Consider the following 26,695-nt stretch of genomic DNA (forward strand, 5'->3'; position numbering starts at 1 on the left):
TCTCAAATCTTTTAAAGACTACCTTAGAGTTTAGTTTCGGCAACTTCTTGGGAGGAAGGGAGATTGGAAAGAAAGGGAGTTGTGCCTCTCCATAAGGCATTGTCAAGTGCTCGCAAGGTATTATGGTTCTGAAGGTCTCATCATGATATGGATTTCGCCACGGGTGACACTTCAACTTTTTACCATGTGTTTCTGTTCTTGGCTTCTTGATCTTTCCATGTTTCTTTGCACCTCTCGATGAAATTGCTAGTTTAAATTTATATGTGAGACCTTCAAAAACAACAGGGAAAGTTATGCAGATATGCTGACAGCGAGCTCTGGGGATAATCTATTTAGCAAGGGTTTTGTCGAGAAGCTGGGAGCATTTATTGTGAAGCTTCAAAGAAAAAGGGCTGAATACATCAAGCAGGTGAACAAGCAATCTGTCCCATAGGCTATCTTTAGCCTCGTGGACCTTAAAATACTTTCTTTCTTTCTTTCTTTAAATCTACCCCACATAACCCAACTGTGAACTTTGTCGCTAAACCCTCACATGACTCGAACGTATCCTTGGGTTAGGTTAAGGATGGCCAACACAACATGATGGGCAACCGGACAGAAAAACATTGGAAGTAATTGTCTCCATGGACGACATGTTCCCATTCCATTTATGGCGTTGATTCCTCCACGAGTTGTGTTATCTTGACCGGAGATGAAGGCCGTCTTTTCACAGAAAAGCTGCAGCGCAGAGCCTTTCAGTTGAAACACATGATTTATCTGCGAGTCTAAAGTTCTAATCTACGCACGTATTTAACACATTTCAACCTACAACCATAGTGCTAAATACTGTACCTTTTTATTTCCATCTCGATTTGGATTTGCAGCCTCGTCCAAACCGTAAAGCGCTAAAATTTAATCCTGGCAGCAAAATCTGAGCACTACAGACAGTGTCTCGGAAAGACGTCTTCGGTAAAGAAAAAAAAATGATTGAAAGAGTTTGCTTTTCTTCCATGGAAAGCTCAATAATATAAAGAATGCATGCTCTCAGTAACCGAGGAAGGACACTCTATCCAAATAATGTAGATAGCTTATCTAACCAGTACGGCATGCAATTTGTGGCTATAGAAGCAGGGAGACTGATATTTGCAATATTAGAATAGTCTTGAAGTTGAATCAAGAATCTTGATATTGCAATCTCAGGAGAGTAGATCAGAGGGAGAAGACTTGCCAAGGAAAATGAGAGTGGCGGTGGTTGGAGCGGGCGTGAGTGGACTCGTGGCTGCTTACACTTTAGCTCGAGCAGGAGTCCATGTGGTTGTGTACGAGAAAGAAAATTATCTCGGAGGCCATGCGCGCACGTTTTCTGTGGACGGAATTGACATGGACTTAGGATTCATGGTCTGCAATCGTGTAAGCTTCCAATCTCCATTTGATGAATGAAATAATAATGAAAATGTTATCTTTTCTCTCGTCGATTAAATAAATAATGTAAATGTTACCTTTTCTACCGTTGATAAATGAAATTAAGAAAATATCTCTTTTGTTTTCGAAAGAAACCTGCTGTTTCATGATACAGTGCAAATATTATCTTCTCTTTTGAGAAAAAATATGTTGATTCATGGCCTGCAATCGTGTAAGCTTCCATTCTCCAGTTGATTAATGAAACACCAATGGAAAAAATATCATCTTTTCTCCTGTTGACTTATGAAACAATGAAAACACCTTCTTTTCTCGGAAATAATGTACGTAAGGGATGGAGTCCAGGCTTTCATAACAGTACCATGTTTCTTCCGTTTATTCATTAAATAATGAAAATATTATCTTATTTTCTGGGAAAAAAGGTCGGTTCATGGTCTGCAATCAAATAAACTTCCATTCTCCAAAGAAATGATTATGAAAATGTTACCTTTTCTTCCGTCGATTATATAAAAACGGGCATCCTTTTGTACATCGCTGATTCCCCGAATCAGCCATAAGCTCAGGCATAAAAACAATGTTATGTTTGAATAATGAAAATATTATATTCTATTTCTCGGAACAATGTACCAAGAAATAGAGCCCATACCTTCCTGAAAATGTTATTTTTCTTCCATCGATAAAAGAAATATAAATTGTCTTTCCTCCCATTGATTAACGAAATAATCAAAATACTATTTTTGGGGGAAGGTGTGTATTTAGCCACCATGAAGATACTTGTTCCCGTTGATTTATCAATTTATGAAAATATTATATTCGTTTTAGAAAAAAGTGCTGATCTATCAAATAACGAAAATATTTTTTCGAAAATGTAAGGAATAGAATCCAGACCTTCATGAAAAAATATATATTTTCTAGTTGATTCATGGAATAAAAAAAACATCATCTATTCTTCGATTGATCAATGAAATAATGAAAATGATGTCTTCTTTTTATTTAAGGGAAAGAGTCCAGAAACTTATTTGGACCTCTTCTCTCATATGATTACTAAAATGATGATAACATTTTTTTCAACTAATAGAATATTGAAAAATATTATCTTCTCTCATCGGGAAAAAAAATGACGGAAAAGAGTCCCGAAACTTGACATTATTCTACGTTTCCCAGGCAAGGGATGCCTTGAGTTACTAATTTATTATTGTTATTGAAATTATTTTGGCAATGTAGGTTACGTATTCGAACACGATGAGATTCTTCGAGGAGCTTGGAGTGGATTTGGAGTTATCCGATATGTCATTCTCTGTGAGTCTGGACAATGGCAAGGGATATGAATGGGCCAGCAGCAATGGCTTGGCTGGATTATTTGCCCAGAAAACAAATGTTCTGAACCCCTTCTTCTGGCAGATGCTCTATGAAATACTAAAGTTCAAGCAACATGTTGTAGAGTATGCTCATCAGATCCTTATATATTCTCATTTTTCTAACCACGATGCATGCCAGACAGTGCAATATTCTGGCTACTTTTGCCTCCTAAATCTGTATCTTTCAAGTTTTGCTGACTTGTTTTGAATTATTGTTAATTCCATAAGTATTACATGGTATTAGTGAACTTTAAAAGCTGGTGATTGTTAGTCATTGTCATTTGTATATTTGAGCAAAATAAGACTCTTTATCAAGGTTGTCAGTACCAGAAATAGCACCATTTAACCTTGGCAGATAAAATATAATGCATCTTCTTCACTGTTTGTACAAAAATCTGTTAAGCCTCATCTTCAAACAATAGATTTGATAACCTATTTTCACAGCATGATTATTAAATACCATATATTCTGATATATGTCATAATTTATAAGGCTAGTGAAGGGAAGAATAGTGGTGTGACCTCGTAGCATCAGCATTCATCTATTCGTGGAACATACTCAAATCTTCCAAGGTACCCCAAAATCAGTCAACCAGTGTGAGGAAACCCTTTTAGTTGCTGAGATAAGCTTTTAATGCACTTAATACAACTGAGTATCAGTGTGAACAATTGAAAAGGCCTCAGCATCCTATCTGGTGCATTGTGGTGCAATGCATAATTCAAATTACTTTGTCACAGACTCACAAAATATCACCTTATCGGTTAGGTTAAGGTACAAGTAATTTGTATATCAAATTTACCCTCTTAGCATTTCATTGCAGTCGAAATGTCCACAAGATAGACAAGTTTATCTTTCTGTTTATGGTGGTGTTTAGAACAGAGAAGCAAATAATCAAGCTGGAAAACACGTAGCTTTACTCTGATGTGTTTCTGGACATACCAGTCAAGTAAAGAAGATATTCAATTGTGAAATAGCAAAAAACCCTCCATGATTGATCGAGTGTTCGTTTTCTATAATTTCAAATATTGAGATAAAGATGCTTGGCCTTGAAAATAGTCATATTTTCCTGACCAGATAAGAACTCGGGACCTGTAATTAGAAGCTTAGTACATGATGAATAAATCATCCAAATGAAGCCACGTAGCTTTACCTTGGTGTTCTTTTATAAATACCATACAAGAGAAGAATATATTACATTGCAAAATGGAAAAATAGTCATCAGTTCCCCGCAACATAAGTTGGCACTTATAATTAGATGGTTAGTATACATGATTTTGAAATAAGTCCAAGAAATTGTAAATAATAGACATGCGGGTTTAGTCTGAACTGATTTCTTTTTGGGAGAATTGATTAGAAGTTTACACAAACGGTAGGTCTGATCGGAATCCGTTGAAGAATTCGGTCTGCATACAGAAGTCATCTTGAAATTAGGAACCCGGGATTAGGAACACTAACCCTAATTATTTTATAAATAGATATTTAAAATTCTAATTTGACAGTTTAAATTTTTTTCAATCATAGATTCCCAAATGATTCATAACATCATAAATTCATACATGTAATTTTATGAATTGAATATTGAAATCACATTGAATTGTTGTATAGTCATCTGTACCTTCGGTTGTTGCTTATCTTCCTGGACATTGAATTATTGCTAATATCATTAATTTGTGCGCTCAGATTTATAAGATAAGACATTGTAAAATATTTATTCCTGCAGCACCTAACAAGAGGGTTGTTTAATTTTTAGGCCTTCCATAAAAAGCATAGTAGAACCTATAGGCTGAAGTTATGGTAAAAGAACTCAAAGAATGCACTTCAAATTGAATGTCTCGTACAAAGTAGAGTGACGTGAATTATTGGCCCAGAGCAATGAGCTTTATGAGGAATTGAAGTTGTGCAAAATAATGAACAATATAATGATCTTGTTTGACTGAACCTGTTATGTAAGATGCTAATTTAATTTTTTATAAGGAATCATTGCAATTGAAACTAAAACAGATTGTAGATTTCATAAATTCAACACTAAAATCCCTGAGTTTTGGCTACAGATTGTAACATTTTAGGAATTCAAAAAATTTAGAGTCCCTTGGAAAAAAGTCACTTAGATTAGTTGAACTATTAAAGAGCATTGTCTCTTAACAGGTTGATGAAGGTTCACATCTCATGTGTAAATGTCAAACATGCAAGGATATTTCTGTAATGGAACAAGGGTCTGTGCATTGCTCATATTATTGGAGGAGATTCATCATTTTAAAGTCTGAGGATTTTGCACCATTTCCCCTGACATTTGAACATGTTTCTAACTTAGGATCCAAATCCTAAATGACGGTATCCAGAACTTATAACTGGAAATGGATCCCTCAACAAAATTCACCTAATCCTAGAAAGTGGGTCTGTATCACCAATTCCCTGATTCCTTGATGATTTGGATTCAGGTACAGGTCTAGGAATGATGGATCAGGCAACTATGATCAGAATGTTCTGTATCCGAAAGATATAAAGGCAGTGCACAGTGGAACTTCACCCAATCCTGAGGGCTTTGTAATGGGTTAGAATCAAATTCAGTATACTGGATCTGTATCATGCTGCAAGGATGTTTAATCAAGTTCGAAATCAAAAGGAAGTAAAAAAAACCAACTCAAACATTCAAAGTCAAAGGAGAGTCAAAGAACTGAAGCAATGTCTTGACAAAGAACCTGAAAATGCGAAAAGTGTTTGTTCACTGACTAATGTGAATAGCATAGACAAAGCGTTTGGTCAAGATAGGGAACTAACCCACTCTGTCCAGGAAAAGCTACTCGATTTGTCTAAAGCACCTAGGGTAACCAAACAACTTAGGGGTTTTACGATTTTATCTGTGGACCCGATGGATAACCCTTGGATATTAGTGTTTCTAAACTATTATAGAGAGTGGAAAATGATGCTTAGCTAAGAATATAAGGCTTAGGATAAGGGAAGAAGTCACCGCTTGGTTTAAACAAAAAAATTAACAAAACGGAGAGGTGAATGAAAAAGGAAAACAATCTAAAAGTTAACTGACTTTGAATTGCTTAATTTGAACTAATGGAGATTAAAGGTGTTTTACCTGCCAAGAGGCATGTACATTAGAGACACCCCCACAAGGGCTTATGACATTGATTTCGCTGAGCTTACCTGCTCAAGCTCTACAAATACAAACAGTTTTTCTTATTTTCTCCTTCAAATAGATGATTGTGCTAGCTCAGCTCTGATATATCAGATACACTAACCCCACCTCTCAGGTTTCAGATACATTTGTGGATGGTACAGTTTGGTTATAGCATATCCTATATCGATATTCCACGCATTGATTGTTTTACTCAATCTGGTGCTATAACTTCTTTGATCTTTCTATGAAAGTGGTGAACTTTAATGAAATCTCAATAACCCTTTTTGACTTTATAGTTTTATTCTTTGCTTTGATCTAGAATTAAATATTAACAGACTAACAAAGTTCCACGTTTTAGCAACGGTTCCTTCTCTGTTTGTTTCAAGCACATCGATGTTAAGGATGTCAGCGTCTTTAAGTCATGTGCAATTCTACACGATTATTTTTACATTCAATTTTACGTCATTGTATTTCCTGAATGCTCTAACTGAATTTTGAAATGCAACTTACAGCTATCTGGAGAACGTTGAGAATAATCCCGAGATTGACATCAGTCAAACATTGGGACATTTCATTCAATCGCATGGCTATTCACGACAGTTTCAAAATTGCTACTTGGTAAATACATCTTGTACGAAGGTTCTTTTTATTTATCTATTTCGCTAATATTTGTAGATAAAAAGTTTAGCATGAGGAATCTGCAATGATTTATGAGTGATAACCCTCTGCAGATTCCTATGTGTGCATCAATCTGGTCCTGTTCTTCGAACAAGGTTATGGATTTTTCAGCCATTTCCGTTCTTTCCTTCTGCCTCAATCATTACCTACTCCAGGTAATATTCCAAAGTGATCAAACTTCAATCGATTCGATTAGAGTATATCATGCACCTTCGAATGCAATAGCACGAGATAGAATTGTATTGACTATTATTTTCTTACCTTCGACAACCTTCAAAGGTTATGATGTTGTCCGTACTATAAATTTTCTTAAAATGGAAGAATTATATAAAAGAAAAAGCGTTATTTAGGACACAACGCCCTTAAGCTGTTTTAGTTTGCGCTGAATTGCAGATATTTAACCGACCACAATGGCTGACAGTTAAGGGCCGCTCTCATACTTACGTCAAGAAGGTGCAGTGAAACTCCAGGCCAAACACTTTGTTAACACACCTGTTTTGCTTGAGATTTAATCAAAATGAAATCTTATAATCCAGTAATACAGATAAAATGAACTTGACTAAGACGTAATTTTTCGCAAGTTCACAACAATATTTTGTAGCTGGAATTAAAAGAAATTGATGATAATAGCAGGTCATCGACGAGCTTGGGAAAAGAGGTTGTAAGATCAAGACAAATTGCTCTGTACAAAGGATTTCAACCACTGAAGAAGGTAAATATAATCTTCCTCACAGCCTGTGACATTTCCTCACTCTGAAGCATAACTTCTTAATTAAAACCATAAAAGTTGGAAAGAAACAATGAGATAAGACGAGATAATTTTATTAATGCGCAACAAATTACCACAAATAAATCAATGGGACTGCTAAGTACATCAGTGAAAATACAATGTGGGAGCACCAAAACAGCACCTGAAAATACATGACCTAAGCAAATCTAGCCTATGCTGATGAGAATGATCCAAATTCTCAGATCTAACAACATGGAGAAGCAAAACAAAGCAATGATGCAGGTACATCACTTTGTATGTTAGTATGAACCAATCTCAACTTTCGATTTCCTGTCAAAAAATCTAATACCCCAGCTCTCTCACAGTGTTTCTTGACTAAAGACAATTGATAATAAGATTTTCATTGCAACACCTAAGATTACCATCCATTCTCCCCTTTATCATAGAAGTACATTTTTTTTATAGATTACACGCCTTCACATAGTTTATACGGTATTACATGCAACCCTTCAGTCAATCCCTTGCAAAGAGAATATTAAAGGCTCCCTTAAGACTTGACATCAAAAAGCTGGTTGTTAACCTTCATGTTATACCGTTAAAAACATAAGCTTCAATAAGAAAACACCAGCAGCCTAATCTGGGATTAGTAAACTTCTTAACAAAAGAAAGTCAATGGGATTCATTAAGTTCAGTTCGTGCCATAGTTCTTTTTCCATCCTGCCCAGTGTGAAGATTTCAACAAGCTAATTATTGAAATGTTCTCTTAAAGTGTATTTATATGACCTAGCCAGTCTTCACAAAATAAATCACCATGGGATTCATTGCAACATTCAATACAAGAAAAATTGTTAATGCAATTCTATAGTGCATTGTCAATTGGGTTATATTTCATGACTCTGAAGCGAACAAAGTTCCTTCTACAAATTAATTACTCCAAAAGACTTGGAATATCAAGATATCTATGAGGATACAAATATTATATATTAAATAAATGAATAAGAATGAATGATTTACAATGAGAACAAGAGGCTTGCATATATACCAAGCAAGTGTCTCTTCATGAAGAGTCATGTCTCATTTAGACATGCCTCTTCAACCTAATTACTAATTAACTAATCATTATTTACGATTATTATTGTTTACATTATTTTACATTATTTATATATATTTTATTTGTAACATTGCCTTCTTCCTCAAAAGGCTTTGTCCTCAAAGCTTGTCGATGAAAAAGACTTTATCTCTTTTTCGGGTTCGAATGTCTTCTCATCTTGTAATAGTCATCTTTGTCGATACAAGTTGATATGATCTTCTTAGTGACAAACAAAATTGTCGCACTAAGAAGGGATCAGACCATCCTAGATTAATCTTCTATGGAATATTCTGATCACTGGAATTTTGTAACGACTTGTCATCGTAGGACTGGATTGAGGTTACATTACTCTTCTCTGGAACATCAGTTTGTTGTTTCTGTTCTGAATGGTCCCAATACATAGCATAGTTGAGTTGTTTACTCTCATGATTCGGATGCTGATAGGGAACTTTTTTGGTTTCATTTTCCCTTATTGGGCATGCGGCAATTTTTATATTTTCTTCTGGCGAAGATGTTGTAGAGTTGGTTATGAAACATTCACTGGGGGTGTTTATTGTCTGAACTACAACTTATAAGTGTGTCTTTTCTTCAACTGACTTGTCTTCTTGAGTTGTCATATTCACTGGGTCGGTATTCGTTCCCTTATTTTCAACTTGAACTGTTGCAATTGGAGATTTTGATACTTCTTCTTGAGTGAATTGTTCCAACTTATCTTTTAATGCTTTCTTACCATCATTAAGCTTCTTAATTTGAATGAGTAGACTTTGATTATGGTTTCTCATACGTAAAAGTTATTTGATTTCTGATTTATCAACTTTATTTTCAATGTTTTGAAATTTAAGCTTTTCATCTTTTAGATCTCTAATTTGTTCTAATAAATTTTTATTAAGGTTCTTTAAACGCAAAGTTTCCTCTTCTTGTTCTGATAAGTGCTTCTTGAGTTCTTTTTTTGTGACCTTAGTCTTCTTCACTTGCGCCAGTAATTTTTCGACGTGGTCCTTGAGACGAGAAATTTCTTCGTCCTTTTCCATTATTTCTTTGTAATGCATATCCACAAGATCTTTATGTTCGTGTTCTAACACTTTCTTGTTTTGCTGGATTTTGACTATTTTGCCATTCTCTTGATCTTCTTGCACTTTCTCGGTACACTGGATTACATCATTCTGTGGGAGTGATGATGGATGTAGAGAATGGAATAGGGATTCCCTTCTCTCTTTCTCCTCAGCATATTGTCGCTTAAGTATTGTGATTACTTGTTCTACATCTCTTTGGAATTGTTTTTGTTTATTACTTAGAGATTCCATATATATATATATATATATATATATATATATATATTTTCACTTCTTTTATCTCCCCCTTTTTTATATATATATATTTCAAATATTCTCCTTTTTTCTTATATATATATATATATATATATACATTTTTTTTCTCAAAATATATATATATATATATATATATTGTTATTTTTTTTTATATATATATTCTTCTTTCTTCTTCTTCTTCTTTTTTATATATTAATTAAAGTACTAGTACTTCTCTTTTGCTACATGTACTTTGGTAACTTAGGAACTTTAACTTCTTTTTTTATTTTTCTTTTTTATTTAAATCCTTTTCATATAATATGAAACTCTATAACTTAACGACCTTGATATACTATATTGTTTTTCTCACTTTATTACTTGGGAAGACTTATAAAAGTCAAAGGTCTTTTTTTTTTTTTTTAAAGCCTTCACTTATTAACTTCAATAATTCACTTCACCTCAATAATTCTTCTTATAAATACTTACAAATACCTTTAATTATTAAATGACCACTTTTAATTATTAAATGACCACTTTAATATTCTTCAGTCACTTTATCTTATATACAGATAACTTCCTTATATAAAAAATACTTCTTTTTTATTTATTATGAACCCTTTCTTTTTTAATTTTGAACCATCTCCTTTTATATTTAAATAATCTAAATACTTTTTATATGTTGGCCTTTTTATATTCTTATGAGCCTTAATCAAATGTTCAAATCTTTTTTTTTATTTTTATTTCTTCCTCTTTAATACTAATGACTTCTTTCACTTTCTCTTATGTTTTCTTGTACTTTTAAGGTAGTTTAATTATTGTCTAATACTAGATGTATATAACTTTAATCAAAATTGAAATAATTCTTCCACTAAAGCAAACAAAGTTCTTTCTACAGATTAATTACTTCAAAAGACTTGGAATATCAAAATATCCATGAGAATACAGATATTATATATTAAATAAATGAATAAGAATAAATGATTTACAATGAGAACTTAATAGTATTTTGAAGTCCGTTTAGATATTTTTCAAAATGGCATCTTATGAGAAGGTATGGCATACATTCTTGCAATGCCAAAACTCGCTGACTATCGTATTAGTAAGCATATTATCTTTTTCATATTTCAAAATATAGTTAGTTTATTACTTGGTTCGAAACCTAATGGCCAATTTCTGAGAGCTTTCGTAATACACGTTGAATTAGAGGGTATATTTATAATGGTTTGTCAAAAATAGTCCATGATAAATCTAAATAATTTGTATTTTTCTATTCCCATCAACATAAATAAGTAGCAACTGTTGAAAAATATCTAAACAGACTTCAGAAAATACTATTAAGAAGCAGCCATGAATAGGAGTCATGAAATATAACCTGATTGACAATGCACTGTAGAATTGCATTAACAATTTTTCTTGTATTGAATGTTGCAATGAATCCCATGGTGATTTATTTTGTGAAGACTGGCTAGGTCATATAAATACACTTTAAGAGAACATTTCAATAATTAGCTTATTTTGTGATTTTTCTTCATCTAACAAGCCATAGATGGGGGTATCTACTCTGCCAATGTCAGTGCCAATGTCACCCAGGACTTGCACCTTACCCCACCTGTTTTCCCAAGCACATAAACACACAAGCACGAGCAGCACAAACATAAGTGAGTTATTGAGAAACTTGAACCCTGATCACGATTGACAAGGGACTCCACTATTAGCTCTAGCTCTCATATTTCTCTTCAATTCTACTATCAATGATCATGGATTAATGTAATTAATTGACTACACCAAATCCTTTCTTAAATAATTAAACTGGTGATATGCAAAAAGTTGTCTCATTGTAAACGTGCAATTGCAGGTATACTTGTTGATGCAAATGGTATTGAGGAGATTTATGATCGTTGTATTATTGGTGCCCATGCACCTGATGCATTAAATTTGTTGGGGCCCAATGCCACATTTGACGAGCGTAGAGTCCTTGGTGCATTTCAATATTTTTATAGGTATCTTTGAACTACTTTTCTCCTAGTCAAGATCCATTGTGCTACCTTTATCTATTCATTGTTTACTTGTACTACACTTTCTTTTTATAAATGGCAGAAAACTAGACTATATTACATCTATCACAATAGTGCATTGAACTTGGCATGACAAAGTGATATTCAACTTCAAGAAACCAAGGGATCTTAACCAAAACACCAAATTATATTCTCATTTGACTCAACACTTCTATACTTTCCTTCACCTTTACATAATTTACTTTTACTGGCAACCCTAAAAATGAAGTACAGAGTAATGAAATCTAACAAAAATTGATTTCAAAGGAAAAGTGCTATTGAGTTTCAATAATAACCAATTGTCTAGGACTGAGGTAAACGAAGACCAACCATTTGCATCCATCTCAACATTCTTATGTCTAAATATAGACTTGATACAAGTCTTAGAAAAGAACTCTAGAAGCAATTTAAACTCCTTGGCAAGTGCTTAAATCTCGCACATTTAATGCATTGCATCAATGAGCACAGTTGAGTCACCTTGAATAATCTACCCGTCTACACCCTCATCTCTATGTAAGCTTAAGCCTCTGGTAAGGCCTAGTTACCACCCAAACTAGCAAGGTTGCCAAGGTCCTTGCAACCTGCTATGAGGAGATGTACAAGACAAGTGTCCATTGTCACCCTGCCACAAGCCCCCACTCTTTAAGTCCAACTTCCTCTTGAAGGGCTATGGGAAGATTCCCTATATAAGATAACTTCACCCAATGAAAGGTTAACCAATGCCTTGTATGGAGTCTTGGGTGAAGAGAGATGTTAATTATTTGATGCTTTACTAATTTAAAAATATAAATTGTATAGAAAATAAATGCAGAACAACAATATGATTCACTCGAAATAGAAAACAAACAACATGTAAATAGAAATGCTGAAAAAACAGAATCGGAAAAAAATCTGAGGGTCCAGAAAACATCATTTTGGAAAAATTGGCAAAAAATTCAGATAAAAATTAAAAAAATCAGCAAACATAAAAAATACATAGTGTATATATATATATATATATATTAATTTTAAACAAATAAAGAAACAACAACATTAGATAAGCACATTGGAACATAAATATGGAGAAAGCACTGATATATATATGTGTGTGTGTGTGTGTGTGTTGGCACGAAACTCTTAGGAACTGGACGTTTTGGGATGTACCCATACCCGAAACTCGGCCGAAACTTAACCGAAACTCGACCATTATATAATCGTCTATGAGAGTTAATATAGACTTGGTTTTCCTTATAAATTGTCATCTATGGTTCTTATTCCCTTTTTTCTTGCGAGATAATGTGTTGTTCACTTATTTATAAAATATATATATATATATATATATATAAACATATATGGCGTTTCAGCCAACTTTTCCATTTTTGGGAGGTGACGTTTCTAAACCTACATGTTCGGAAACTCCGAAACGTTTCGGTGTTTCGTGCAACTTATATATATATATAGTGGATGCCAAATAAAAATTGATACATCATAGTCGATATTGAATTCACACATAAATATGGAGAAAGCACTGATATATATATATATATATATATATATATATATACATATATATAAACCTCATTATGATGAGATACATTTATATATGTCATGTCATTTTGTATTTGTTCTTTATTTTTGAGTCCTTGATTGGACAACTATCATACTTAAAGACAACTATTTATACATGTGCTATGAGTTCAAAATATGAAAAATGAAGCCCCTCCTATGCCGATTGTGCTAAGTAACGCACCCATGGTTACAAGCCAACCATGATAACTCAAAAATTAAATCGAATAAGCCTTCTTAAGCAGACACAATGCTGACGTGAAGGCCTAGAAGGGCGGCGTTGAGGCCTCATGTGCTAAGGATGAGAGTGAGGGCCTCAAAAATAATGAAGAAGAGGGGGATGCCCTCCAAATGTTGTAAAACATCTCCAAACCCCTATTTGGGCTCTCTAGGTTCCAAATGGATCTCATGGGTCTCCAAGCGGCTAATAATCATGTCGATGCTCCATCAATGAGGGTTAGAAGATGACACATGCCTTCTCATGTCTCCCTAGGAAAGGCATAACCTCCTCTGGGCCCTAGATTAGTTGCCAAGTATCAGGTGCGATTTGTAGTCGAATGGGCATCGTAGTCCAAGTGCATCATCATCTCTGTATAACTAGGGAATGAACAAGCAAGTAGTTGTGCTGAAGAAGCCCATGGTGTGGCAATCAATGCTCTGCAAGGGTGGAGGTCCATGGCTCTCAACGCTCACCCTAGAAATGCCATTGTGACCCTCTGTAAGGCTTGGATCTCGTATAGGGAGGCTAAGTCCAAGATAAAAACCCACCTATAATCTTGTATAAGATCCAATGCGTCTCTTCACCTTCCAATACAATAATCCATTAGTGCAATTGAGTAAATAAGCTTGCTAATCAGAGGCAGAAGTGGACACTTCATAATGGGTTTCCCTTCCAAATCTGGGGCTTTAGATATGTACTAGTGTTACCTCCCTCAGCTAGAGAGGTTAATAATGAACCTTATTAGGTGGTTTCTGTGAACATTTTCTTGAAATGTAGCAACTAGAATTTATTCTTCTAATTGATTAATTATGTAGTTTATTTTGTTACGGCAAAATAACAAATAAATCACACCGCAATTTCTTCACAATAAAAATGTTGTGGAAAATAAAAAATAGAACTAAGAAATATAGGGCACACGCACAATAGAATTGACACCATTATTTTTGGACAAATGTCCCCGGAAAAACCCAATGTGGGAAAACCAGTGCAGATGAGGGTTTTATTATTATTATGTAGCAGTGAAAATTTGAGTACAATGTGGATGCCAAACTTGGCAATCCTCTGCAAGATAATCTGGCCAGAAATTAGTGAGAAAATTTTTGTCTCACCCGACACTAATCTAGTTCCAAATCTGGCACAAACAGGTTACTCAAATTGCCCCTGCATCAACCTCTGCGCAAGCCAAACTCGTTCTACCTAGAAGTTGCTCTAATGTTGTCGTTCTGCCCAACTCAACCTCTAAGAATGACTCACTTGGTCTTCTAGAATTTCTCCCAGCCTCTAGCAATTGAATCAACCCTCTCTTCAGCGAAATCGAACTCCTCCTCTAACGCTATTTGCGCAGTCCCTGCACAGCCTCACTGACTAAAACTTGACCCTCCTGCTATTGACTCTTTGGAACCGGAAAGTCCTTCAGAATCATTGTCTCTACTCCCTCTGATCCAAATCTTTTAACTTCAAGGATGCACACTGTTGGGCATGGGATCATCCGCAGCAGGTTTTGGGGCTCAAAGCCCAAGTTTTGGTCAAAGATGGTGTATTACTCCGCAAAGTGCGGGCGCGGAACGCAAAGTGTACAATCAAGTCATAGGGTTGTCTGCCCTAAGCATTGTATTGTAATTTAATGTAAAGTTGTGTCGGCCTACCCATGGTCCGCAGACCATGAGATTGTATAAATAGAGCGAGGTTCTAAGTGTAAAGGGAGCTAAGCAGAGGAGAAAATAGAGATAGAATAGCGAAGGCATGGTTAGAGCCTAGGGTGGAATCTAAAAGCGTGCTGGGTCGTACTAGTAGGAAGAAGCTCTGCAGCTGAGTGCACAGAGGCCTAGTAGAGTCTGCAGTTGAGTGCGCGGACCCCTACAGCTGAGTGCGCAGGGCGGAGTCAGGTCTGTACTTGGAATTGAAAGTTAATAAAGAGAAGTTTACTCTGTGCATCTGTTCTTGAATCTGTCTTTTGATGTTATGCATTACTTTTACTCTATTTATTTACTGCGCGCACTTGATGAATAATCGTATGAATGCTTATATGTGAATTTAATCTAAGTAATCAGCTAATAGAGACTAATTAAGGAAGACTTGGGTGAATAACACGGGTCGCGCTGCGGCTAGACCTGTGCGAAGACAGTATCATAGGGCGCAGGGTGCCCGTAGGTGCGCGTAGCGCAGTAAGTGCGAAGGTTGGACCGCGTACCAATCACCTCATATCAAACATCCCCAAGGTGCGGAAACCTGGTTCTAGCACCCTCCCATACTACTTCGGGTGAGACCTCAGTCCGCGCTCTACGAACTGTTATTGAAAGGGCTAGTAGTACCGGGATTTGTTTGGCTAAATCACTTCCGAACCTGGGTCAGGCCCCACTAAGCCAACAAATGGTTCCGTTGCCGGGACCGGGATCTACATAAGGGATGTCTGATGTCGTGCCACTGGAACCCAACAAAGAAGGAAATTGAAGAGTGGTTGGACAAGAAGATTAACAAGTTCGCAACGTAGGAAAACAAAACTCTGCAAGTATCCAAGGAAAAGTGGTTGGAGCGCTACGTGTATATGGAAATCCACGAGATTTTCTTTGCATCCTTTCCTTCTGAGCTGTATGAGTGGATCGCGAAGTTAGTCGACAGCCAGGGAAGGTGTAGGCTCAACAAACCGATAGTGTGGACTCCAGAATTAGTGTGCAGACTAGAAGCATCAGAAGATAAGATCGCACGAGCTGTGGACCATTGGCTCGACTGGATAATAGGGGGATTTATCACTGAGTTTGCGGTAGACATGACCATGAGCTACAACGAGGCAGAACGACGCTTTCTTAAAGGACCGCGAGGTAAGTATATTAAGTCTTTGAATACTTGGATTAAGATGCTATTGTGTGAGAAAAGGGTCATGCGAATACATTAATGTTTGGGACTACGTGGAGCGGAAAAATCTACAAAAGCAGCGAAGAATTAGAAAACAGTCCCTTAATTTCACCCTCGCGAGAGAGCGAGGAAGAGCTCGCGAAGGTCTCTCCGAGAAGCGCAGTCAGTTTGATAAGGCAGCACATTCCGCGGTTACCACTTCCACCCACACTGCCACCCGCTTCACCTCCCTCACCTCCATCGCCACCCACTCCACCTCCACAGTTCAGTATGGCGAGCGCGATCAAACTACCAGTATTCAGAGGGGTAGGGAATGAAGATCCGGACCAATTCTGGTTCGTGGTAAGAGCAGTATGGGAAGCCCAAGGTGTTACAGACGACAATATTAAGAAGGCTACATTGGTGAGCGCGCTGCAGGATCGCGCATTAACATGGTATATCAAGCACTCCAACAACCACCCAAACGTAGGGATAGCAGAGATCCAAAACACGCTAAACAAGGAATTTAGCAAGCCAAAGTCAGAAACACAATCGATCATCGGGTTTAAAGAGATCGCAATGCTCCCAGGCGAGACCCCCTAGGATCTGGATCAACAGCTAAGAGTACGATCTGCGAAGCCAATATGACATTGACAGATGGACAGCATCACGCATGGTTTGTAGCATCTCTGGCACCGCACTTGAGGACGGCGTTGTCACAGCAAAAACTTTCCACCCAGGCCGAAGCATTGGAAATGGCAATGAGATTGCATGAGACCCCGATACAAGACCCTGGGTTGGGAGTTCAACAAATCCACGTGCAACTACAAAATTTGTGTTTGGAAATGCAAAGCTTGAAGTAGGATAGGGCACCGCAGCCAGAGGCGCGCGAGGAAGTATGGTGCATAAAGTGCAAAGGCTAGGGCCATGACAAGGATTATTGCCCAGTATTCACGAACTACTTGGCAGGATGAGGGCCAATGCCACTGAGACCGGATGCGCAGGCAAGGCCAAGCACAGCACCCGCTTTATGGTGCGCGATCTGTCAGATAGGAGGGAAACACACGACGGACAATTGTCATTTGTTGCAGAAATATACACAAACACCCCAGCAATTGTTTTGTAATTTCTGCAGGTCGGTTGGCCATGATGAGCGCACTTGCCGCAATTACGAGCTAATGATGGATTGGACCCCAGCCTATAGGATGTAGACCGAAACGCGAGCCCTCGACCCAGATGCGGGGATGGTGCACTGGATTTCAGGGGCGAGGTCGGGGACGCAGTGGAATGGGACCATGAAAAGGCCACGGGCAATTAATTTGTTACAAGTGCAGAGGACCAAGGCACTATGCCCGCGATTGTACCAACCCAACGAGGATACCCTGTTCGTATTGTGCTCAATTTGATTATGAAACAATAGACTGTCCTACATTGATCACAAAGATGCGCGAAAAAGGGATATTTCAGCCTCCCCCGACCTAGAATATACAAATGACGAGGTCTGAGCCACGCGAAGAAGACCCGAATGTAAACATGATGCTCATAAGCGGTATGGCAACGGGAGAAGATACGGGGCAACAGCCAGAGGAAAGTACATGGGTTCGCAAGGCTCTTGCAAAGGAACTCGAGTTTGACTTAGAACACGCAAAGGATACATTCATGGAAGATAAGAAGAGCTTCGCGAAAGCCTCCACTTCAGGTAGTAAGAATCAACCAGAGCTAGGAGTGGATCCTTCAATGCTCACTACCTTTCTGGAGACATGCATGAAACTACTGCGTGACAACAAGGCGGTTAAAGGACTACAGGAGCTGATCACCAGGTGCGCGGGGGCAGGAGAACTGCACGTAGTCAGGAAATTGGGAAAGCATGCATTGCACACTAGAAGGGAAATGAGGTTGACTGTGCAGATTGGTGAGTATGAAATGGATCAGGTAATCCTAGATCTGGGTTCGAATGCGAATGTATTACCAAAGCAAACATGGGAACGCATGGGCAGGCCCACGCTACAATGGTCCCCTATTCAATTACGAATGGCGAACCAACAGAATATTTTGCCCATGGGAAGGTTACAAGGGGTAACAATTGATATTGAAGGTGTGAGCGCGCAAGCGGATTTTGAAGTAATAGAAATTGTCGATGACAACAATCCCTATCCCGCGTTGTTAGGAATAGATTGGGCCACTGATATGAACGGAGTCATCAACTTGAAGAAGCGCAAAATGATCTTCGAGAAAAAGTCACTACGCGTAGTAGTCCCACTGGACCCAGCCGAAGGAGCACGCTACACTGAACCAGTGCGCGACGATGAAAGCGACAATGATCTTGATTGTATTTACAAGATAACTACGTGAGACCAGGATTGGGTGAATCCGACTACAGATGGGAGAATCTCGTGGGAGCACGAAAGCTCCTGCACTTCGGATTCAGACGAAGAAGTAGAGCGATGGCAGAATCGGTTGCACGAAGTGACAACGCTGAATTGCAACATGATGGTTAGATCATTGCGTTGCGTGACAACAGAGGCAAGAGAGCTACCGACATATGATGGATTGACAGCAGTGGATGAATTCCTGAGCAAATTTGAAAGCACAGTACCGGAACAGCAGCAGTTCAATGCATTGAAATGGGCACTGCGCGCAACACCCGCACGATGGTGGGGTACACATCAAGGAAACTTTGAGGACTGGCGCGGATGCAGAAGGATGATGTGCCTACAATTTGGGAAACCGCAACTACGGTTAGAAGACAAATACGATGGACGAGATGACCCACGCACGCACCTCGCGAAATGGACCAAGGTCTACGAGGAAGAACCACAGCCTGAATGGGTGCACCTATTCTACCATACCTTGGACGTCATACCCATGAATTGGTATACAAAGACAGAGCTCCGCCATGGTACGAGCGAATGGGATGTGTTGCACGAGGGTTTCTTGTTAACATTCACATTTGAAGATCGTTGGTCAGATACTATGGATGATGCGCTACAAGCGGTGAAAGTCGCTATCTTTAAAATACCATAGGAGCCAATGGAAGTGCTTCAGCCAGAATGGGCGATGCAGTTAAGTAGCGCACTGGAGTGTTATAACATGAATGTTGAGGAAGATGATGAGGACCCACGAAACATTAACATTGCAGAAACAGAAGGCTCGCGTGAAGTTCACGGACCACCACTTGAAGACCCCGACATCACCGCGCCGCTAAAAACAAAGCAAGTAAACATTGGCACAGAAGCGGAGCCGAAGTATGCAACGCTTGGGGACTATTGGGACGATGCTACGATAGATAAGGTCGCTGAGTTACTCCGCGAATACCAAGACTTGTTCCTGACCAAAATCACAAACTTAAAAGGGATCATTGGCGACTTAGGGATGATGAAGATCACTGTGAAACCGGACGCGAAGCCAATTAAGTAGCAGCCTTACCGCTTGAACCCAAAGTATAAAGAAAAGGTCCGCGACAAATTAGACAAAATGCTTGCAGCCAGAATTATTGAACCAGTGGAAGAATCCGATTGGGTGAGTCCTATGGTAGTGCAGGAGAAAAAATAGAAGGGTGAAATCAGAATATGCATAGACCTAAGGAAGCTAAACAATGCCTGTGTACATGATCCATTCCCAACACCATTCACAGATGAAGTACTAGAGAATGTTGGCGGCCAGGAAGCATACTCGTTCACGGATGGGTTCTCGGGATACCATCAGATCAAGATCACGCCAGAAGATAGGAGCAAGACGACCTTCGCAACAGAATGGGGCTGCTTTCAGTACACCGTTATGCCCTTTGGACTAAAGAACACACCAGCAATATTTTCGCACAGTGGTGGCGGCGTTCAAAGAATACATCCACAAGTTCTTGGAGGTCTATCTGGACGATTAGACAGTCTTTGGATTAGTTAAGCACCATGTAGCGAGCTTACGTTTGATGCTGGATACTTGCCGCCGACACCAGATTGCGCTAATCCTAAAAAAGTGCACCTTCCTCGTTCCCTTTGGCAACCTGTTAGGCCATGTGGTCTGCAAACAAGGCTTGATGGTGGACCCTACGAAGATTGCGAAGATTGTTGTTATTCTGAATCTGAAAGCACCTCGCAATGTCAAACAATTATGCGCTACGTTGGGGCACAATGGCTACTATAGGAAGTTTATTAAGAGTTATGCCCAAATAACCGCGCCAATGGAAAAGCTATTGAAGAAAGATGTGACATATTGCTGGAATGATGATTGCATGAAGAGTTTGGATGTCCTAAAGGGGAAACTGGCCTCCACGCCAATTTTAGTCTTCCCAAAATGGGACATGGAATTTCATGTACATGTTGATGCGTCATGTATCGCGTTAGGAGCCGTACTCACACAGGACAGCGTGGAGGGTGTGGATCACCCGATCGCGTTTGCGAGTCGAAGATTGTCCAAAGCAAAAAAGAACTACTCTACCACCGAACGCGAGGGGTTGGCAATGGTGTACGCGCTCCAGAAATACCGACACTATTTACTTGGAGGACATTTCAAGATGTATACCAACCATTTTGTGTTGAAATACTTGGTGAACAAGCCTATGTTGGGGGGGCACATATGCAGATGGCTCTTACTGTTTCAAGAATATGATTTTGAGGTCATAGTCAAGTCGAGATGCTTAAACACAAGACTAGACCACTTGTCACAAATTGAGACGGGCGAGGAACCAACAAATTTGGAGGAGGGACTACCTGATGCACAACTCTTTGCAGTACGCGTCGCGGACGGACACTTCGAAGATATAATCCATTTTCTAACAACAGGGACTACGCCGAAGGAGTACTCAATCCAACAGAAGAAGGAATTGGTGGTGTGCGCGACAGACTTTTCTGTCATTGCGAGGCACCTCTACAAGATGGGCAACAATGAGATATTGCAAAGATATGTACTTGAATTTGAACGAGGTCAGATCCTCGTGGAAGCACATGGGGGTGCTGCAGGAGGACACTATGTAGGACGCGCGACTGCACAAAAGATTCTTCGCGTAGGGTTATGGTGGCCAACCCTGCACCAGGATTCGAAAGCACATTGTAAGGCCTGCGATATATGTCAAAGGACGGGAAAACCATCATGAAGGGACAAGATGCCACTAAATCCCCAAATGACACTGCAGCCATTTGAGAAATGGGCAATCGACTTTGTGGGCCCAATCAAACCTCAAGGAAAGACGGGTGCGCACTACATCATCACCACAACGGAGTACCTGACACGATGGGCAGAAGCACAACCGGTCAAGGACTACACGACTGCCACGACTGCAAAGTTTTTGTTCGAAAACGTGTTGACACGATTTGGCTGCCCGAAAATCTTAATGAGCGATCGCGAAACACATTTCTTGAATGAAACCATCAGCGCACTCACAGAAGAGTTCCAGGTTTATCACCAAAAAAGTACACCATACCACCCACAGGCTAATGGAACAGTAGAAGCATTCAATAAAATACTGGAGACTGCGTTGACCAAAATATGTAACGTGCAGCGGGACGACTGGGACCTGCGCGTACCCGCTGTGTTATGGGCGTACAGGACAACGTGCAAGAAATTGACGGGACAAACACCATTCCGGTTGGTCTATGGTACGGAAGCAGTCATGCCGATGGAATACATCGTACCTAGTCTGTGAATAGCAGCGCTCACAGGCATGACGGACTACGAAGCTCTGGAAGAAAGGCTCGCGCAATTAGAAGAACTCGAGGAAGAACGATTTCTAGCCGGATTTCACCAGTAGGTACAAAAGCAGTGTGAAAAATCCTAGCACGACCGCCATATCAAGTTGTGCACCTTCAAGGTAAACAATTTAGTGCTATTGTATGACAACAAGTTTGAAAATTTTCCTGGAAAATTCAAAATGCACTGGTTGGGACCATATGTGGTAAAAGAGGTCACAGACGGAGGCGTGGTCTAGCTAGTCAAACTTAATGGAGAACCCTTCCCAGGAAAAGTAAATGGCAGTCGCTTGAAGCCCTACACGGGTGGGCCGGCTATCTGACTAACCGACGGAAGCACAGTCTTCGCGACCCGAGGAGCTAGACAAGGGTGCGGGACTATAAACACAAGCACTAGATGCCGGTACCAAAGAGACTCGAGTCAGACACAGATGATTCAGAAGCAGAAATGGAACAGAGCTAGCAAACGACAGAACCGCGCGTTGCGAACCTTCACGCAGCACAAGCACAGTTGGAGGAGCTCTGTGCCAAGATCACCGCACTAGCAGAGTGACTTGAGACGAGTCGCGATGATTGTGTTGGGAGCCTGTTGGGCAAGGGATCCCTCGCAGCAGGTTTTGGGGCTCAAAGCCCAAGTTTTGGTCAATGATGGTGTAGAACTCCACGAAGTGCGGACACGGACCGTGAAGTGTATAATCGAGTCATAGGGTTGTCTGCCCTAAGCATTGTATTGTAATTTAATGTAAAGTTGTGTCGGCCTACCCATGGTCCGTGGACCATGGGATTGTATAAATAGGGCGAGGCTCTAAGTGTAAAGGGAGCTAAGCAGAGGAGAAGATAGAGATAGAATAGCGAAGGCATGGTTAGAGTCTAGGGTGGAATCTGAAAGTGTGCTGGGTCGTAGTAGTAGGAAGAGGCTCTACAGCTGAGTGCGCAGAGGCCTAGTAGAGTCCGCAGCTGAGTGTGCGGACCCCTGCAGCTGAGTGCGCAGGGCGGAGTCGGGTCTGTACTTGGAATTGAAAGTTAATAAAGAGAAGTTTACTCTATGCATCTGTTCTTGAATCTATCTTTTGATGTTATGCATTACTTTTACTCTGTTTATTTACTGCGCGCACTTGATGAATACTCATATGAATGCTTATATGTGAATTTAATCTAAGTAATCAGCTAATAGAGACTAATTAAGGAAGACTTGGGTGGATAACACGGGTCGCGTTGCAGCTAGACCTGCGCGAAGACAGTATCGCAAAGCATGAGGTGCCCGTAGGTGCGCGTAGAGTAGTAAGTGCGAAGGTTGGACCACGTACCAATCTCCTCATATCAGACATCCCCAGGGTGCGGAAACCTGGTTCTAGCACCCTTCCATACTACTTCGGGTGAGACCTCAGTCCGCGCTCCACGCACTGTTGCTGAAAGGGCCAGTAGTACTAGGATTTGCTTGGCTAAATCACTTCCAAACCTGGGTCAGGGCCCACTAAGCCAACACATACAAAATTGCATATAAAAGAGAATGTTAACCAAGTAACTTAACACATGAAAAAGAAGCGGAAATCATAAAGCAACCATGAGATCAAAGGTGTACAAACAATTTTATTACAGAGTTCACCCAATGTGGGCTACGTCTCCGGGCTCTGCTCAAAGTTGGGAGGACTTTTTTCATTAAGTGGCAGCAAAGAAATGAATTACAATCAACTTTACATAAATGACCCTTATACCTCCAATCTCTATAATGGACGAAAAATGCAGAGCTCAAATGCAGAAACGAATTCGTGGCGCGAAATTGTTTAAAAATGATTATAAATTTGTCAAATTCTAAGCAAGTGACCTCTAGAGCTCCAAGGAATCTTTAGATTCCCTCAAGATTCCTTGTAAGAATATTCTCCCTAGATTCTTCCAAAATCTTTCTCGATTTCTATGCCCACCTAGGCGCGATTCTGCCATGGGCGCTCATGGTTCCACCTGCACAAACTTGAATCCGGTGCTTGGTCCCACTGCCTCCTCCCCTCGATCGAATGACAAGTGAGTTTTTATATGTGGTAAGGGGAAGAGCTTTCAATGAACAAGCCATGGCTCGTTGGTGGCAGAGTCATATGTGTTAGGGGCAGGTCGAGTTCAAAACCCGCCCACCCCAAATATGGTGCATATTTGTTTGAAAAACACAGCTTGAGTTTTTAATATAGTCGGTGGTTTTGGATTAATATATAAATATATATCGGGTCGCCTAATTGGCGGGCCGGCCCACCCGGGCTAGGCGGGTTCAACCCTTGCCGACTCCAATTCATTTTGATAGTCGTTGTATATCATATATATGTCATTTCCATCTGATTTGGGCAGGCCCCGGTCTCCCGATGGCCCGACCCATATTAATTCAAATATTAACTGCCTGTCCTCGTCAAGTCACACTTTCAACATCTGCATTGCATGAAAATCTCGTACATTCTTTGCAATCACATACAAAACTACACGACTCAAACAACCCCATACTTGCCAAGAGTTTATAACACACTCTTTGGTCAAGTTTACATAATAATAGAAACCAATACCCCAACTATCAACAAAAGGCCAAAAATTTCATCGTTGCTTTAATAAGCGATGGAAAACACATCATCAATTTTACAATTATTCACAACACATGATTTACAAAATGTGGCCATGACAAACTACTATATCTAGTAAACCATCTCTTACTCAACAAAGTGAAGGGGCCATCATCCTGGAGCTAATTTGCTCGATGAACAGCTTTTCCGCTGGTTTCTTCAGAGGTGCTTTCTGGGACTAGAGCATCCGACACGTGGCTCTCTGGTGTCCAACCTTGTTGCAGTGACTACAATGATTCTTTCTTGTTAAATTTTAGGTATGTTCTATGCTTAGAGCTATTTATTTCAATTTTCACAGTTAGCTCAATATCTTTTCCAGATTAGCAATCACATTAGCATAATAGTAAATTGCAGATAGAACATAAACATAAATTGCAGAAGATAAGCCAAGACAAGAGGACACAAAATGTGGCGCTAGCCAGGGACAAACCCCAATCTGGGGAAACCCTTGATCAATTCTTCTTATATGTTCTTCAATAGTTCAGCACAGAGAGAGAGAGAGAGATAGTACATATACAACAAAAGTCAACACTTTGACTTATCTAAATAAGAGCATAGATCATCTCTAAGTAGATGATACATGATGTAGTTGAACTCAGTTGAAGACATGCTGCTTCAACTGATTCTCCCAGGTGACTTCATCACCATGCACTGTGTTGCACCTTGTCATCATGCTACACCTCACTGTGCTGCATCTTGATACACCCATCATCACTATGCTGGACCTCATTACCATGCTGCACACATCATACTGTTGCACCTTCTGGTACTGCAACATCTTGTTGTACCTTATTGTCTTGCTGCACTTACCAGTGTTGCCTCATCCTATACCTTACTTTGCCCATCATGCTACATCTCATTATAGCATTTGATATCACTGTACTATACTAGCAAGCTCTGCACACAACATGCTACACTTCATATTGTCAGGATGCCCATCATTGTGTTGTATCATTTCACATCATGCTGCCCCTTATCACAATGTTGTCACTGCTCATATTGTTGCACCATATTGCATTTGCTACACCTTGCTATTGTCGTTGTACCATTGTAACATGCTCCAACAAGCACCATGTCCTTGTTGTCATATTTACCATGTTGTTGTCCCTTGCAGCACCATGCTTGCCACTGTTGTCCCAATGTGCTTTTGCTGCTCCTATGTGGCATTGCTGCACTATGTTTGCCACTTTGCTGTCCCAAGTGGCATTGTTGTGCCTTGCTGAACTTTTCTATTTGCTGCATTGGAATTCTGGGCAGCCTTTAGGTTGGGCCATCAACAGTCCTACCTATCCTCACATATTGGCATGTTGCTCCAACTTTGTTAGTTAGAGCACACTATTGTAGCCTCCATGTTATCCCACAATCAACCCCATAAGGACTGTAGCTAGCGTTCCTTGACCAGCAGTTAGGGTGAGGCTAGAATTAGGACTGCAGCAGTTGATCTCCACTTATTGACTGCGGCTAGGGATCTTTAGAACAGCAGCATAGGACCTGTGTTTAGGCCTCTCCATATAGCGTCATACGCAACCCTTTCTTGCACCCAAGACACCTCTACACAGCCCTGAAACAGTCTGCCCTACCTCGGCCTCTTTTACAGCAACTCGGCCCTCCATTTGCTGCGGCTAAGACCTTCTTGTTTGACTGCGGTTAGGGCTGGATTAGACCAGCGTTTAGGGCTAGATTAGATCAGCGTTTAGGGTTGTATTAGACCAGTGTTTAGGGCTGGATTAGACCAACGTTTAGGGCTGGTCAGCTAGATTAGACCAGCGTTTAGGGCTGGATTAGACCAACGTTTAGGGTTGTATTATACCAGCGTTTAGGGCTGTATTAGACTAGCGTTTAGGCTTCCTTGTTGACTGCGTCTAGGTCTCATGCTAGGGCTCCTTACCTTCTGCGTTTAGGGCTTCCTCTCCTAGATTTCTCTTCCACTAAAACCCAAAACAAGTGGAGAGAAATCAAGAGTGAAGTGTGTGTAGAAATGACTATCAAGTCACCTCTTTTTATACTAAAACGTTGAGCACATGTGTGGGTTATTTGGTCGCTGGCCGACCTTGACGAATTGTCTTATAACACAA

General features: G+C 39.7%; 1 protein-coding gene and 1 long non-coding RNA gene across 2 annotated transcripts in view; one reads left to right on the forward strand and one right to left on the reverse strand.

Moving 5' to 3' along the window:
- Positions 1 to 702: 702 nt before the first annotated feature.
- LOC149227712 (uncharacterized) overlaps positions 703 to 26,695 on the forward strand; it is a 340,223-nt gene continuing 314,230 nt past the window's right edge. The window contains exons 1-7 of the mRNA XM_089377893.1: positions 703 to 1,389; positions 2,623 to 2,840; positions 6,399 to 6,504; positions 6,618 to 6,719; positions 6,958 to 7,017; positions 7,198 to 7,276; positions 11,547 to 11,691. Coding sequence (XP_089234019.1) covers positions 1,216 to 1,389; positions 2,623 to 2,840; positions 6,399 to 6,504; positions 6,618 to 6,719; positions 6,958 to 7,017; positions 7,198 to 7,276; positions 11,547 to 11,691 — 884 coding nt within the window. The 5' untranslated portion in view covers positions 703 to 1,215. The remainder of the gene's footprint in view (positions 1,390 to 2,622; positions 2,841 to 6,398; positions 6,505 to 6,617; positions 6,720 to 6,957; positions 7,018 to 7,197; positions 7,277 to 11,546; positions 11,692 to 26,695) is intronic.
- LOC149227713 (uncharacterized) overlaps positions 4,114 to 26,695 on the reverse strand; it is a 336,709-nt gene continuing 314,127 nt past the window's right edge. Inside the window, exon 4 of the long non-coding RNA XR_016247816.1 lies at positions 4,114 to 4,159. This is a non-coding gene — a long non-coding RNA (uncharacterized LOC149227713). The remainder of the gene's footprint in view (positions 4,160 to 26,695) is intronic.

The sequence above is a fragment of the Pinus tabuliformis genome, chromosome J (genome assembly GCF_031772625.1).
Source record: "Pinus tabuliformis cultivar Carrire ecotype Pingquan chromosome J, CPIR1, whole genome shotgun sequence".
In the NCBI taxonomy this organism is placed as follows: Eukaryota; Viridiplantae; Streptophyta; class Pinopsida; order Pinales; family Pinaceae; genus Pinus; species Pinus tabuliformis.